Source organism: Palaemon carinicauda, unplaced genomic scaffold (genome assembly GCF_036898095.1).
Source record: "Palaemon carinicauda isolate YSFRI2023 unplaced genomic scaffold, ASM3689809v2 scaffold375, whole genome shotgun sequence".
Taxonomy (NCBI): Eukaryota; Metazoa; Arthropoda; class Malacostraca; order Decapoda; family Palaemonidae; genus Palaemon; species Palaemon carinicauda.
The window spans coordinates 53,983-70,468 of record NW_027171430.1 but is presented as its reverse complement, the minus strand read 5'-3'; the positions used below and the strand labels follow the sequence as shown (position 1 = coordinate 70,468).

The 16,486-nt window shown below is 37.9% G+C and overlaps 1 protein-coding gene across 1 annotated transcript in view; it reads right to left on the bottom strand.

Annotated features, from left to right (window-relative positions):
- Nucleotides 1–16,486, bottom strand: part of LOC137636737 (putative N-acetylated-alpha-linked acidic dipeptidase) — a 73,001-nt gene that overhangs the window by 35,925 nt on the left and 20,590 nt on the right. Inside the window, exons 5-9 of the mRNA XM_068369123.1 lie at nt 16,090–16,221; nt 7,111–7,233; nt 4,330–4,519; nt 2,505–2,595; nt 498–673 (exon numbers count right to left, since the gene is read on the bottom strand). Of these exons, the coding sequence (XP_068225224.1) occupies nt 498–673; nt 2,505–2,595; nt 4,330–4,519; nt 7,111–7,233; nt 16,090–16,221 (712 nt within the window). The remainder of the gene's footprint in view (nt 1–497; nt 674–2,504; nt 2,596–4,329; nt 4,520–7,110; nt 7,234–16,089; nt 16,222–16,486) is intronic.

Genomic DNA, 16,486 nt, shown 5'->3' with positions numbered 1-16,486 from the left:
CTTCATCTGTGGTGGATAATGTGGGAGGGTGGGCTGTGGCACCCTAGCAGTACCATCTGAATTCGGTTGAGTCCCTTGTTAGGCTGGAGGAACGTAGAGAGTAGAGGTCCCCTTTTTGTTTCTGTTTCATTTGTTGATGTCGGCTACCCCCCAAAATTGGGGGAAGTGCCTTGGTATATGTATGTATGTATGTAAGATTTTAAGTCAAAACATAACTGTACTTTCTGGATATGTTAAATAACCGTAGATAGCTAAAACTAAGTAAATCTATGAACATTTTATATAAAAATTTTGTGAAAACTTACTAAGCACCTATTTCCTGTACAAAAATGTATGCTAATGTGTTCTGTCAACGATAATTAGATTCTGATATATACAATGAAAGTTTAGCAGTGTGTTTTGTTTTATATGATAATTCTATTGATCAATGTCAACTGGAACAAAAAACATTTATATTTCCAATTGCTTTATTATAAATAATAACAAAAAAATCTTACCTGGCTCCTCTTCTCCAGTAATTGTAGCAATAACATTGAAAATCGTAGCATTAGCAGAACTTGTGTGTACTGATAACTGCGTTGTCCACGATGGATTTCGTAATCCAGGACCCAGTCGATATTCTAGATCTAATCCACCTTGCCACTCATCGGGAGCCCTTTCTCCTCCTAAATATCTGTAACAGATTGCAATAAAATCACCTAAGATAATTATGAACTCTTAGCATGAAAAAAACTGATGTAAATTCATTCAAAATGTTAATAAATTCAATGATCTAATACTGACACTATGAAAAACCTTGGTGAATAAAAAGTAATCAAAAAGTTCAAGCAATAGACAATTACACCTATAATTACTGTCTGCCCTTCAATTAGTATGAATTTTAGTCCTGAAATGATGGCTAACATAAGAAAAAAAGTTAAAATTTAGGGAAAATACTTTTAGATACTGTCAGGGATATACTTGAAAATTCAAAACTTTATGACTATGATCCATTTCTTTTAGCGAGGCAGATTTGCACCGACTCGCAGCAGTGCCCTTTTAGCTCGGAAAAGTTTTCTGATCGCTGATTCGTTAGAATTATCTTGTCTAACCAATCAGCGATTAGGAAACTTTTCCGAGCTAAAAGGGCACCGCCGCGAGTCGGTGCAAATATGCCTCGCTAAAGGAAATGGACTATAGATAGTATCATAGGTCTTGAATGCCTATGTGAGCCATCTGCCTAGAATTACAATGAAATTACTACAAAACACATTAGAAATGGGCACTGACCATACCATTTATGACCTAATATCCAACCACTTAGTATAACTTGATTTTCTCTTTCTCAGAACAAGCATGATACCTACCAAGAGTTCTTCTGGCACCCACCCCTGAATTCTTAATTGTTCAACTAAGTTCGTATAATGAACTGGCTGCTACCACTGCGTTCGCACCGTACCATAGCATTTGTTTCATGCAATAGCGCCTGCTTATGTTTTCACCTGCTCTATAATGTTTGTATAAGCCTACAATTCTATCTATTCCTGACTAAGCTCAATTTGCTCTTCCTACAATTTCTGCTCAAAATGCTATGTTTCTCCATATCAACACAACATGACCATCTATCTAAAGATTAGCGTTGGGTATAGGATGACAGGACAAGATGGACAATGTTGAACAATTTTTGTTTGGCATTGTAGAGAGTGTGTCATTTGCTCATTCCTTTGAATGGGCAACTTATGTGGGATTCGCTTGGATTCCAGGCAGATGCTTAATTTCTAAAGTCAATCTAAAATTAATCCCATGATAAAAATCTGGATTACTTCATCACAGAATATAACTGAATCTGACAAAACATCTGTTTTTGGTGGTTGAAATTCCATATTTATACTTAGTATTTTGAAATACTGATAAAACACTCAAATCATTACATAAATTAATGCTGATAAAACTCAAATCATTACATAAATTAATAATAAGAAGTCTAATTGGAAAGGGATCTCTGGTAGTGGTATCACTCGCCCCAGTTTTAATACCGACACCCTTTTAGGGGTGAGCGAGCTGGATATATTCCTAGCATTCCATGCAAATTTTTTCTCTGGTATATTTAGCAGTATTTATACCTTTGAAATGGTGCTTTAAGGAGCATTTCACGGAGCGACACAGGTTGAGCCCAGAAATAATGTTTCAATGTACACTAGTAATTCTATTGTATAAGTTCTCTGGAAATAATTGTGAAATGTTTGCATCTAGAAGCAAAAACTTACTTGAAAATATGTTGAGCATCGCTATAACTAACTGGAAAATATTTCTAGCTCTGGTGCAGTTCACGTGAATTGGATTTGAATTATTATTTTTTTTTCATTTTTCTTTCCCCCTCATATATAACGTTATTTGATTTTACATTCATCAAATTTGATACGCATATTTTTTTGTCCATTTCTACAACTTTGTTTTTGATTACTTTTGCTCGAATCTTCCACTCATTCTCTAAAAGTTTACAGTTCTTCTCATATCAAACTTACTTGAAAATATGTTGAGCATCGCTATAACTAATCGGTTGGACTGGAATCTTCGGAATAGCAGCCTCTTCTTCAGGAATTCTAAAAGCACTTTCTGATAAAAAGAAACTTCAGTTATTAATAATATGAATTGGCTTCACAAAATTTACAATTGCAAATTATTAATTAAACCCTTTATGAATTAATTTTCACCAGCCTACAACTGATAAAGTTCTTGTAGAGTTACAAAAGGCACTTATATAATTTACCAGGTTCAAGGAAGAAGAAGAAGAGGGAGACCACGAAAGAGATGGAGGGACTGTGTGAGAGGAGATTTACAGGAGAAGGGGATTGATGAGGCAGAAGCGCAGAATAGAAAAAGATGGAAATGGCTCATCCGCAACGGCGACCCCATATAAAAATGGGAACCAGCTGGGAAGAAGAAGACTTATATAATTTACCAGAATTCTTAAATCAAGAATGAGAGAGAACCACAAGGAAACATACTCACACCCAAAAGAAATGATCTCAGATTGAATTTATATTAAATTCTAGTTAATCACTTGCCTCAAATCATTAGAAACATGATAAAAGGTCTGAGTACTAACTACCACAAGTAAACAGTGTAGAAGTTTCTTTCCATACAGAGTAAATTGAAACAAAACACAGCTTTAAACACCAAGATAAACAAAGCTATAAAGATATTAATTTCATTGCACCACATGTAATTTTTGACAATTTTGAGGGAAAAAAGCAGCATATTCTGCATAAATTAATAGGATTTCAAAGATACTGCATTTTGGATGAAGCAAAATAGGGCTTTGCAAATTAGATAGTACCAAATAACCAGGCTCTTTGCGTCAATAGGCATAGGAGATGATGGTGATGATGAAATGACAAGAAAAACAGAACCTTAATTATAAATTTCTTTCTACTCTCACTTTGAAGCTTGGTTTCTATTTGACATTCACCAAAGGAGGAGATGATGGTGATGATGAAATAACAAGAAAAACAGAACCTTAATTATAAATTTCTTTCTACTCTCACTTCGAAGCTTGGTTTCTATTTGACATTCACCAAAAAAATTAAAAATTTCATGTTTTTTCCCCTCAATAGGTTAGGCCTCTAATTTAGTAATGCAACAATCTAGTGGCTAATGGCAATAACTATGGCTTGGGTACATAGTACTGTATTTTTCAATCTTGAAGTCTACACTAATCTTTATCCTCTTGACACTACTAGTCAAGTGGGGAGGATGGTGGGCATGTACAGTATATGAACGTTCCACTAGCATAAAAATAACAAGAGATATTAGTTCACCAAACTTTCAACTGGGCTCCACAAGGCATAGAAGAGTTGGAAGACTCAGGCATACATGACTGAGGACTATGAAGCATGAAGTAGATGATGATGAATGGAGAAGTATTGATTTAAAAGCTCAAGATAAGAGATGACTGGCGAAATCTAACTGAGGCCCTCTGCGTCAATAGGCGTAGGATATGATGATGATAGTGATGATTACCACACTTCCCTTTATTTTATGAATCCACCTTGATGTTCCTATTGCTGACTCCCAAACTCCAATGGAGGTCAACTCACCAGTGAAGAAAAGTAAGTCATGAATAGCTTTAAAATATTAAACCAATAACCAAGACTCACCTGAAGTGCAGTTCTTGGTAACAAACGAGTTTCAAGAGAGAGAGTATAAGAACATCATGAGAGGTTCTCAGACATAAAGGGAGACTCCAGCCAGATGATTAAAACAAGGGACTCAAAGTTTATATAATTTTATACAAAGTACTTGAAGATGTATCCATATCATAATATATACAATTTTCTTATTTCTTACCAATTGAAGGGTAGAATGGCGTCAGAGGATCACCATTACTCAGATAAGTTGTACCTAGCTGGACAGCTTCCATAGGGTTATATATAGTATTTGGGTACGTAACATTCGGAGTACATCCATCCGGACAAACGCCTGATGGGTCGGAATATAACAGCACTCCTGCAGCACCTCTAATCTCGGCATTCAACACCTATAGGAGATACATAAAAAAACCATGATAGTTACGATTAAGTCATTAAATTGGATGAACAGAGACGAGTAAAATAATCCATGTAAATGGCTATACCCAAAGGAATATTGTTGAATCCTTTTTAATCTCCTGTACCAAAGATCAAAATTTGAATCTAAGCCCTGGTCTGTTTTCCGTTAATCCGGTGTTATCCTTTTATCCAAAATCTGACTAATCTGGAATTATTAACCCTTTTACCTCCAGGCTATTTGGAACTTTCCAACGCTTAACCCCCAGGGGTTATTTTTTTAAAGCACATTTTGCAGTATATTTTTTTTAAATTGCTCTAACAGCCTTAATTTTTGTCATAGAGAGGTCAGGTTGGTCTCATTCTCTTGGAAAATGCCTGAAGTTTCTCAAAAAATTATAAAAAATATGCAAAAAAAAATGTAAATAGCAGTTTTTTGCCAGGACGTACCAGTACGTCCATGGGGGTAAAGGGATGAGTTTTGTGAAACGTACCAGTACGTCCTTTGGGGGTAAAAGGGTTAAGAAATTGACAACTGTTGGATCCGCTTCTCCTGTATAAATACGGTGTATTTGTATATGCATTCTCAATGTTAAGTCTGTTGATGTCCCTAATGGACGAAAGTACTAACTCCAATCAAGTCTTTTCATTTTTCCTTCCATGGCTATAATACATAAAAAAAACCATGACAACATTAAGCATTGAACTGTAGAAAATCTAGTCCTGTATCTACTGCCAGTTACAAGTTCATTCTTCAGCAGTGGAGTATTTAACCCTTTTACCCCCAAAGGACGTGCTGGTACGTTTCACAAAACTCATCCCTTTACCCCCATGGACGTACCGATACGTCCTTGCAAAAAAATGCAATAAAATTTTTTTTTTTCATATTTTTGATAATTTTTTGAATAAATTCAGGCATTTTCCAAGAGAATGAGACCAACCTGACCTCTCTATGACAAATATTAAGGCTGTTAGAGCAATTTAAAAAAAATATACTACAAAATGTGCTGGGGAAAAAATAACCCCTTGGGGGTTAAGGGTTGGAAATTTCCAAAGAGCCTGGGGGTAAAAGGGTTAAAAGATGAAAGATAAAATTACTTCTAAATGACAATCAATTTTCATTCAAATGCAATATTTTCAAAATTACAAAAACCTACCAAATTACAAAATTAAAGCTCCAAAAATAGTAATGAAAAACCTGGGATAAATACGACAAATTTGGAAGTAATTTGCATTTTTCCTTACTATAAAAAGCTGACTTCTTTAACAATGAAATACACATCTGTGTGTAAAGAACTCAAGTTTGTGAAGTTGGAACAAATGACAAATTTGGAAGTAATTTGTATTTTTACTAACTATACAAATCTGAGATTTTTACACATGGATATATGTTACATAGTAAAGAACAGAGGTTTGTATTTGAGTTAAAACAAATTTAATCTTAAGGACACTTAACTGCCTAAATCATTCTCAAAGATTGTATAGTACACAGAAACCTAAAGGTTCCAAAATAAATATGCTCTTAGGGCTCCGAAAGAATTAGCTCCTGTATGGTGGACCACAGAAGGTAACATCAAAATTAACCCTCTGAGGATTCGATGGCGCACGTTTGTGTCGTCCTTTCGGGTAACAATAAGTGCTATACAGAAAATTTATTTCGCTTTGTAATGCAGTTTTCAGTTGCTTTCTATTTTCATTCTTTTGTCAGTATAAGAAGATTAACAGATGACATGACTGCACCTAGGACTAAGGTAATGAGCCTGACAGCCATTTTGTTATGCCGAGGACAACCAGATTATTATTATTATCACTTGCCAAGCTACAACCCTAGTTGGAAAAGCAGGATGCCATAAGCTATGGGGGTTCGAACAGGGAAAATAGCCCAGTGAGGAAAGGAAACCAGGAAAACAGATAAATAATTAAAATATTTTAAGAACTAACACCAAAATAAAATTTCATATATAAACTATAAAAACTTTAATAAAATAGGAGGAAGATCAATAGATAGAATAGTGTGCCAGAGCATACCCTAATGCAAGAGAACTCTACCCCAAGGCAATGGAAGACCATGGTACAGAGGCTATGGTTAATAAAAACCAATGCCTCGTAAATCTACAAAATACATCAACCCGGATATGATTAAAAACCACAAGTATAATTAACTTGAAGTTATGTTTGCTTTTTAACAACACGAAACCTAAGGCAAAACCGTTTCCAGTTAGTTATCATTATTATTATTATTACCTGCTAAGCTGCACCCTTAGTTGAAAAAGTAGGATGCTATTAGCTCAGGGACTCCAACAGGGAATATAGCCCAGTGAGGAAAGGTAGAAAGGAAAATAAAATATTTTAAGAAGAGTAACAACATTAAAACAAATATCTCCTATATAAACTATAAAAACATGAGGAAGAGGAATTATATAGAATAGCGTGCTCATGTGTACCCTCAAACAAGAGAACTCTAACTCAAGACAGTGGAAGACCATAGACAGAGGCTATAGCACTACCCAAGACTAAAGAACAATGGTTTGATTTTGGAGAGTCCTTCTCCTAGAAGAGCTGCTTACCACAGCCGAACCCTTACCTGATTTGCTCTGAAGATATCACCATATCTAGTTAGGACTATACTCCCATTCACAGACACATTTTGGCTCTGAAGGTAATCATAGTCTTCTTCTCTTCCCAAATAAGCATATACAATGTCTGCCTGAAATTGTAAAATCATTAGTTACAATAACAGTACCTGTATGCCGGCTGGTACAAAACTTTAGTGAGAACCTATGTATAAAATATCTTAGCAATATAAAAAAAAAATTTCCCTGGATTTTAGTATTCTTCAAAATAATTCTATGTTAACTATGAACAAATACGTTAACAAACACAAAGGTTTCGTGAAACTAAAAGCATCTGTTTATGCAAAAAATTATCGTAACTTTTACTCTATCAAAAATCCTATTTATAAAATATCTGACCAATTAAAAAACTTTTTCCTGGATAACAGTATTCTTCAAAATAATTCTTTAATTACGAATGATAAATACAAAGGTTTCAAGAACAAAAAGGCACTGTTTATGAAAAAAAATGTTGTAACTTTTACTCTATCAAAAATCCTATTTATAAAATATCTGACCAATTAAAAAACTTTTCCCTGGATAACAGTATTCTTCAAAATAATTCTTTAACTATGAAGGATAAATATGTTATTTTGATAATAAAATAAATTTTTGAATATACTTACCCGGTGATTATAATAGCTGCAACTCTGTTGCTCGACAGAAAACTCTAAGGTAAAATTCGCCAGCGATCGCTACACAGGTTGCGTGTGTGCCTAACAGCGCCATCTGTCGTCCAGATACCCAGTACTCAATGTAAACAAAGAACTCAATTTTCTCCTCGTTCCACTGCGTCTCTATTGGGGAGGAAGGGAGGGTCCTTTAATTTATAATCACCGGGTAAGTATATTTAAAAATTTATTTTATTATCAAAATAACATTTTTCAATATTTAACTTAGCCGGTGATTATAATAGCTGATTCACACCCAGGGGGGTGGGTAGAGACCAGCACTATATGTTTACATTATTATGAGCTAAGAATTTTTATTTCATTTTAGAAGTTATCAAAATAACAAAAACAAAATAAATAGGTACCTGGTAAGGAAGTCGACTTGAACAATTACTCTGCCTTTTTAAGTACGTCTTCCTTACGGAGCCTCGCGATCCTCTCAGGATGCTGATCGACCCCTATGAACTGAAGTATCAAGGGTTGCAACCCATACAACAGGACCTCATCAAAACCTCTAATCTAGGCGCTTCTCAAGAAATGACTCTGACCACCCGCCAAATCAACCAGGATGCGAAAGGCTTCTTAGCCTTCCGGACAACCCAAAAACAACAATAAAAACATTTCAAGAGAAAGATTAAAAAGGTTATGGAATTAGGGAATTGTAGTGGTTGAGCCCTCACCCACTACTGCACTCGCTGCTACGAATGGTCCCAGAGTGTAGCAGTCCTCGTAAAGAGACTGGACATCCTTAAGATAAAAAGACGCGAACACTGACTTGCTTCTCCAATAGGTTGCGTCCATTATACTTCGCAGAGATCTATTTTGTTTAAAGGCCACGGAAGTTGCGACAGCTCTAACTTCGTGTGTCCTTACCTTCAGCAAAGCTTGGTCTTCCTCACTCAGATGGGAATGAGCTTCTAGTATTAACAGTCTGATAAAATAGGATAAAGCATTCTTTGACATAGGCAAAGATGGTTTCTTAACTGAACACCATAAAGCTTCAGACGGGCCTCGTAAAGGTTTAGTTCGTTTTAAATAGAACTTAAGAGCTCTTACAGGGCATAAGACTCTTTCTAGTTCATTTCCAACCATATTCGATAAGCTTGGAATATCGAACGATTTTGGCCAAGGTCGAGAAGGCAGCTCGTTTTTGGCTAGAAAACCAAGTTGTAGAGAACATGTAGCCGTTTCAGATGAGAATCCGATGTTCTTGCTGAAGGCATGAATCTCACTGACTCTTTTAGCTGTGGCTAAGCATACCAGGAAAAGAGTCTTAAAGGTGAGATCTTTCAGGGAGGCTGATTGTAGCGGCTCGAACCTGTCTGACATAAGGAATCTTAGTACCACGTCTAAATTCAAACCAGGTGTAACCAAACGACGCTCCTTCGTGGTCTCAAAAAGACTTAAGGAGGTCCTGTAGATCTTTATTGTTGGAAAGATCTAAGCCTCTGTGACGGCAGACTGATGCCAACATGCTTCTGTAACCCTTGATAGTGGGAGCTGAAAGAGATCGTTCTTTCCTCAGATATAAGAGGAAGTCAGCTATTTGAGTTACAGAGGTACTGGTCGAGGATACGGATACTGACTTGCACCAGTTTCGGAAGATTTCCCACTTCGATTGGTAGACTCTAAGGGTGGATGTTCTCCTTGCTCTAGCAATCGCTCTGGCTGCCTCCTTCGAAAAGCCTCTAGCTCTCGAGAGTCTTTCGATAGTCTGAAGGCAGTCAGACGAAGAGCGTGGAGGCCTTGGTGTACCTTCTTTACGTGTGGCTGACGTAGAAGGTCCACCCTTAGGGGAAGTGTTCTGGGAACGTCTACTAGCCATCGAAGTACCTCGGTGAACCATTCTCTCGCGGGCCAGAGGGGAGCAACTAGCGTCAACCTTGTCCCTTCGTGAGAGGCGAACTTCTGCAGTACCTTGTTGACAATCTTGAACGGAGGGAATGCATATAGATCTAGATGTGACCAATCTAGGAGAAAGGCATCTATATGAACTGCTGCTGGGTCCGGGATTGGTGAGCAATAGATTGGGAGCCTCTTGGTCATCGAGGTTGCGAAGAGATCTATGGTTGGCTGGCCCCAGGTGGCCCAAAGTCTCTTGCATACATCCTTGTGGAGGGTCCATTCTGTTGGAATTATTTGTCTCTTCCGACTGAGACAATCTGCCATGACATTCAAGTTGCCTTGGATGAACCTCGTTACTAGTGATATGTTTAGACCTTTTGACCAGGTGAGGAGGTCCCTTGCGATCTCGTACAACGTCAGAGAGTAGGTCCCTCCTTGCTTGGAGATGTACGCCAAAGCCGTGGTGTTGTCCGAGTTCACCTCCACCACTTTGCCTTGAAGGAGAGACCTGAAGCTTTTCAAGGCCAGATGTACTGCCAGTAGCTCCTTGCAGTTGATATGCATTGTCCTTTGACTCGAGTTCCATATTCCCGAGCATTCCCGACCATCTAATGTCGCACCCCAGCCTACGTCCGATGCGTCCGAGAAGAGAACGTGGTTGGGAGTCTGAACAGCCAGGGGAAGACCCTCTCTTGGGTTGATATTGTCCTTCCACCAAGTCAGACAAGACTTTATCTTTTCGGAAACCGGGATCGAGACCGCTTCTAGCGTCTTGTCCTTTTTCCAATGAAAAGCTAGATGGTATTGAAGAGGACGGAGGAGTAGTCTTCCTAGTGACACAAATTGTTTCATGGATGACAGCGTCCCTACCAGACTCATCCACAGCCTGACTGAGCAGCATTCCTTCTTCAGCATCTTCTGGATGGATAGCAGGGCTTGATCTATTCTGGGGGCTGATCGTCTTGTTGTTCAGCAACGTCCTCATCAGAGGGTTCCTCATCCGAAAACTGATGAGGAAACGGCAACGGAGTGGGCAACGTCTGGCTCGCTGAGTCCGGTCGCACTGGTGGATGCGTGACGGAGCCGGACGCAATATCATGGAACTGCTGCACAGTCTGTGAACTGTCAACAACCATGGGTGCGCGAGGAAGCACAGCGTCAACCCGAGACTGTCTAGACCGTCTGGGTTGTGCAGTCAACACCCTACCGGGTTGCTGAGGTTGACGCACTGCGTCAAAACAAGTCACCTCTGCTGGTTGTTGAACGTCCTGAACGTCAACAACCACCTCCGAGCGTCGCTTAACGTCAACGTGCGGCTGGCAACCCACACTGGGTCGCATCGGTGGAGGAACCACCTCAACTGGCAGACGCGAGTAGGTTACCTCAGCGTCAACAGGGCGCACAACCGACCGGTTGGAAGGTTGTTGGCCAGAAGGTTCGGTAGCAACCTTCTCCGCATTAAAGTCCTCTATCAAGGACGCAAGCTTGGACTGCATGTCTTGCAGCAAAGCCCATTTAGGGTCTACGGGAGCAGGTGTGGCAACAGACGGGGTTAGCGACTGAGGCGGTACCGTTTACCATCCCTGAAAGCCTTGTTATGCGTGACATAATTGTACAGCAAAACTTCAAAGGCTCGAAAACAGCTGTGAAGTTGACCTGTAAACAACTTGGAGCGTCTCCTAGCTAGGCGCCAGGGAGAGTCTACGAGAATTGAGAAGTCTATCTGGGCAGAGGCATGAACTCCCAAGCCGAGAACTTCTCTCGTGTCATATCAGACTCTCGCTCTATAAACCAGTTTAAAAGAAGGGAAAGCAAAGGCTGTATCCCCCAAACTCCTCCTGGTGAAAAACCAGTCGCCTAGCCAACGTAACGCTCTCTAGGAGAGCGAGAGAGCACTAGCTTAAAAACAACGGCTTCGAAGTAGCTAGGCCTAGTGTAAGCTCTGACGTTTAGGCGAACGAGGAGCAGCAGTTACAAAAAGATCCGGACAAATATCCTTAAAAAAAAAAAATTATCATGATTTAATTAAAGTCCATAGGAGGCTAAGCAGCTTTAGGCTCCTCTCCATCTGACAGAGTCCTCAAGGGAATATCAGTAGGAGGGAGAACAGCAACTTCCTCATCTACAGGAACCTTGCCCGATAAAAGCTGAGTCTCAAGCAAGGGAGAGACCTACCGTGGTGGCAATGCTTTACAAGCAGAGTCCACACTCACTGGTGCATTAGTAGCGGACCAGAACGCAACGTCATGTAACTGCTTGACAGTCTGTGAACTGTCAACAACTGAACTGTCAACCACAACAGGTGCGTGAGGACGCACAGCGTCCACTCGAGACTGCTTTGACTGCCTAGACTGAGCAGTCAAAACAACTCTAGAATGCGGAGGTTGACGCACAGCGTCAAAACAAGTCAACTCCGATTGTTAGTGAACGTCTTGAACGTCAACAGGAGCATCAGCAAGTGGCCTAACGTCCAAATGCGGCTGAAAAACCACACGAGACCGCATCGAGTGTGGTTCTAAACAACCTGACTGACGTGACTAAGCTACGCCAACGTCAACAGTAAGCACAAAGGAACGTTAGGTTGGCTGAAAGCCAGGATATCGATGAGATAAACGGCTAGACTCAACGGACTAATCGGTAGAATAGTCTTCCATAAGGGAGGCAAGCATATACTGCATGTCTTGCCATACAACCCATTAAGGATCAACGGAAATGGTTGTGGTAAGAGACGAGGGTAACGTCTGTGACCGCAACACTTTGCCTAAAAAAAAAAGACTCTCGGAGTCTGTGTTACGCTTTTGTTAGGCGGCGAGCAGTTATCCGATGACTGCATAGGGTTAGAGCTGTCCTAATGGTTGTAACCAGGACGCTGGACCTGTCCTGAAAGGACTGACTTTCGCTTAAGGGCTTCGAAACCTTGTGACAGATTTCTTATGCGAAAAGCCTTCGGATGACGAGGAGAAACAACGTCTCTCTCGTCTTATGGTAGGGGAGATCTTGGTAAGATACACCCGATACCATAGAGGGAAAAACGTCTGTTCGTTGGTCAAGGCCTCTCGAACCCATAAGTCGTTTGACATTACAGTGAACCCTCGCTACTTCGCGGTTCGACCATCGCGGATTCACCACTTCGCGGATTTTTTCCATAACCCATATATATACAGTAATATATATATATATATATATATATATATATATATATATATATGTATGCATGTATTTATGTATATATGTAGGTATGTATATATGTATGCATGTATTTATGTATATATGTAGGTATGTATATGTGTATACATATAAATATATATATATACACACACACACATATATATATATACATATATATATATATATACATATATATATATATATATATATATATATATATATATATATATACAGTGAACCCTCGTTTATCGCGGTAGATAGGTTCCAGTCGCGGCCGCGATAGGTGAAAATCCGCGAAGTAGTGACACCATATTTACCTATTTATTCAACATGTATATTCAGACTTTTAAAACCTTCCCTTGTACGTAGTACTGTTAACAAACTACCCTTTAATGTACAGAACACTTAATGCATGTACTACAGTACCCTAAACTAAAACAGGCACAAATATTAAAGGTGATTTTATATCATGCATTTCCTAAACATGCTAAAAAGCACGATAAAAAATGGCAACCAATGTTTTGTTTACATTTATCTCTGATCATAATGTAGAAACAAACTGGAGGTAGAGCTTTGCTTATTACCCAGACATATTTCCCATACTTTTCCCTTAGAACTACATCACATCTTCCTACTTTAGATATATAGATATATATATATATATATGTATATATATATATATATATATATATATATATATATATATATATATATATATATATATATATATATATGTATATATATATATATATATATATATATATATATATATATATATGTGTGTGTGTGTGTGTGTATATATATATATATTTATATGTATACACATATACATACCTACATATATACATAAATACATGCATACATATATATATATATATATATATATATATATATATATATATATTACTGTATATATATGGGTTATGGAAAAAATCCGCGAAGTTTTGAATCCGCGATGGTCGAACCGCGAAGTAGCGAGGGTTCACTGTATATATATATATATATATATATATATATATATATATATATATATATATATATATATATATATATATATATATATATATATATATATATATATATATATATATATCTAAAGTAGGAAGATGTGATGTAGTTCTAAGGGAAAAGTATGGGAAATATGTCTGGGTAATAAGCAAAGCTTTACCTCCAGTTTGTTTCTTCATTATGATCAGAGATAAATGTAAACAAAACATTGGTTGCCATTTTTTATCGTGCTTTTTAGCGTGTTTAGGAAATGCATGATATAAAATCACCTTTAATATTTGTGCCTGTTTTAGTTTAGGGTACTGTAGTACATGCATAAAGTGTTCTGTACATTAAAGGGTAGTTTGTTAACAGAACTACGTACAAGGGAAGGTTTTAAAAGTCTGAATATACATGTTGAATAAATAGGTAAATATGGTGTCACTACTTCGCGGATTTTCACCTATCGCGGCCGCGACTGGAACCTATCTACCGCGATAAACGAGGGTTCACTGTACTTCTCCCCTGGGCTTGGGAGCATGTAAGAGGTCCCGGACTAGGTGAACGACAGGCACGAACAGACGAACCCTCGGACGCAACACTGTAACACTTTGCGCCTCGGACGCAACACTGTAACACTTTGCGCATATCACTTTATCACTTCGATTTTCTGTTTTGCACTTATTTCTACCTGAAACACGCAATTCTACCCTTCATTAAAAGTTAGTAATTGCGAAATCAGTCGTATAATGCAAGCTCATTAATACCAGCAAAAAACAGAAAACATATTTTAAGATAAAAAAAAAATCAGTGGCTGGGAAAGAGACTAAACACTAGTTCATATAACTACGTTTTCAATCTCTCACCGCACATAGCCTGGGGACGAGAATAAAAACCTAAAAACGTTTTATCCTTCCTCCCCGTACAGCGACTAGGGACGCGAGTAACACGAGAACAACGTTACCCGCTTGAACGGAACGTTTTCTCTCCTCTCTCTCCCTCCGTCTCTATCTCTCTTTCTCTTTCTCTCTTGATTTCGCACCTAAGAGAAGAGCCCAATTATATTTCGTCAAAAAAACATGTTATTTGACTAAAGGAAAAAACTGAAAGGTTTTTCAAATAAAAAGTTCCTTTAAATTAGAATTTAAAACATTTAAGCTAAGAAAGAATGAACAAAACGTCAGAATCGATTTACTCTTACTGCAAAGTGAAACCATGATACACTCTCTCTCTATCGTAACGATAGAGCGCATGTTGAACGTCCTGAACGTCAACAACTGCGTAGCATAAAAAAACTAAACGTTAGTTCATCTTTGAAAACAGTACGAAGACTATCAAAGAAATTCTTTCATAAAATATTACATTTAAAAAGTTTTAAATCCTTAGCTCTTTAAAAGCTAATGACGATATAAAGGGCTCAACGTTGATTAACTTCGGTTTCCAAGTTAGGACCGCCTACTCTCAGGAAAGGTCTATATAAACAAAACATTAAAATTTATTTTTATATGTTTATAATAAATGGAAAGTTAATCGAAGAGGCCTAATAAAGGCGGAGAGATATAAAATATATAGAGGAAAATCTATAACGTGATAAGATATTTACTAAAAGCCTAAACACACTTCCGTCTAAGGGAAGGGTCGGCCATTTTAAAAGTGAAAGAAAGTCCATACTCTCTTTGTCACTATAATTAAATCTATCCAAAACGAGTTCAAGATTTAAGATGAAGATAAAACACCTGCATAGCGAAAGCTCAAAACTAGAATAAAGTACTTCACCAATTAGTTGTGAAAAAACTCCAGTTTAGCAACAGCGAGTAAGAGCGTCTTGTCGATAGCTCGACAGAGAGAAAATTGAGTTCTTTGTTTACATTGAGTACTGGGTATCTGGACGACAGATGGCGCTGTTAGGCACACCCACAACCTGTGTAGCGATCGCTGGCGAATTTTACCTTAGAGTTTTCTGTCGAGCAACAGAGTTGCAGCTATTATAATCACCGGCTAAGTTAAATATTGAAAAACAAAGGTTTCATGAACAAAAAGCCACTGTTTATGCAAAAAATTATGATAACTTTTACTCTATGAAAAGGGTTTAATCATAAACAATTGTCTATTCCTACAGTAGTATCAGAAACATAATAAATGATAAATAAAAAGCTTTCTTGAATAATAAGTAGCTATTCACCCAAAATAATTAACTTTTACTCTATCAAGAGAGTCTAAGCATACACAATTGTCTATTACAACAGTAGCATCAGAAACATACGATTGCACATTTCATACCACAACATCACCAGGTGCAGAGTAGGCATTGAAGTTCGGAAATACATCTGGGTGATCTTCCCCTGGCCCTAAAGGTTTCTGATGAGAGTGAGAAGCCCATCGAACTTTCCCACGGTCATCGATGATCTTCACCTGAGGATTACAAAAGGAAAAAATCCCATGGTAAATTATGTCAGGAGTCATTAGAGGGGCTGATCAGAGAAATATTTTAGGTGTGATCATGCCATAGATGCAGTTTTGTAAAAGTAACATATGAATCAAGTATAGCTCTCTTTACAATATAAAGCACTGATTTGAAGATAGCTCTCAAACAAAATATCTGACGAGTAAGCAGACAGCAGGATTACATCTGCCTATAAAGTACTGAAGATGATTTATTTTATAACCAGAAAGTTTT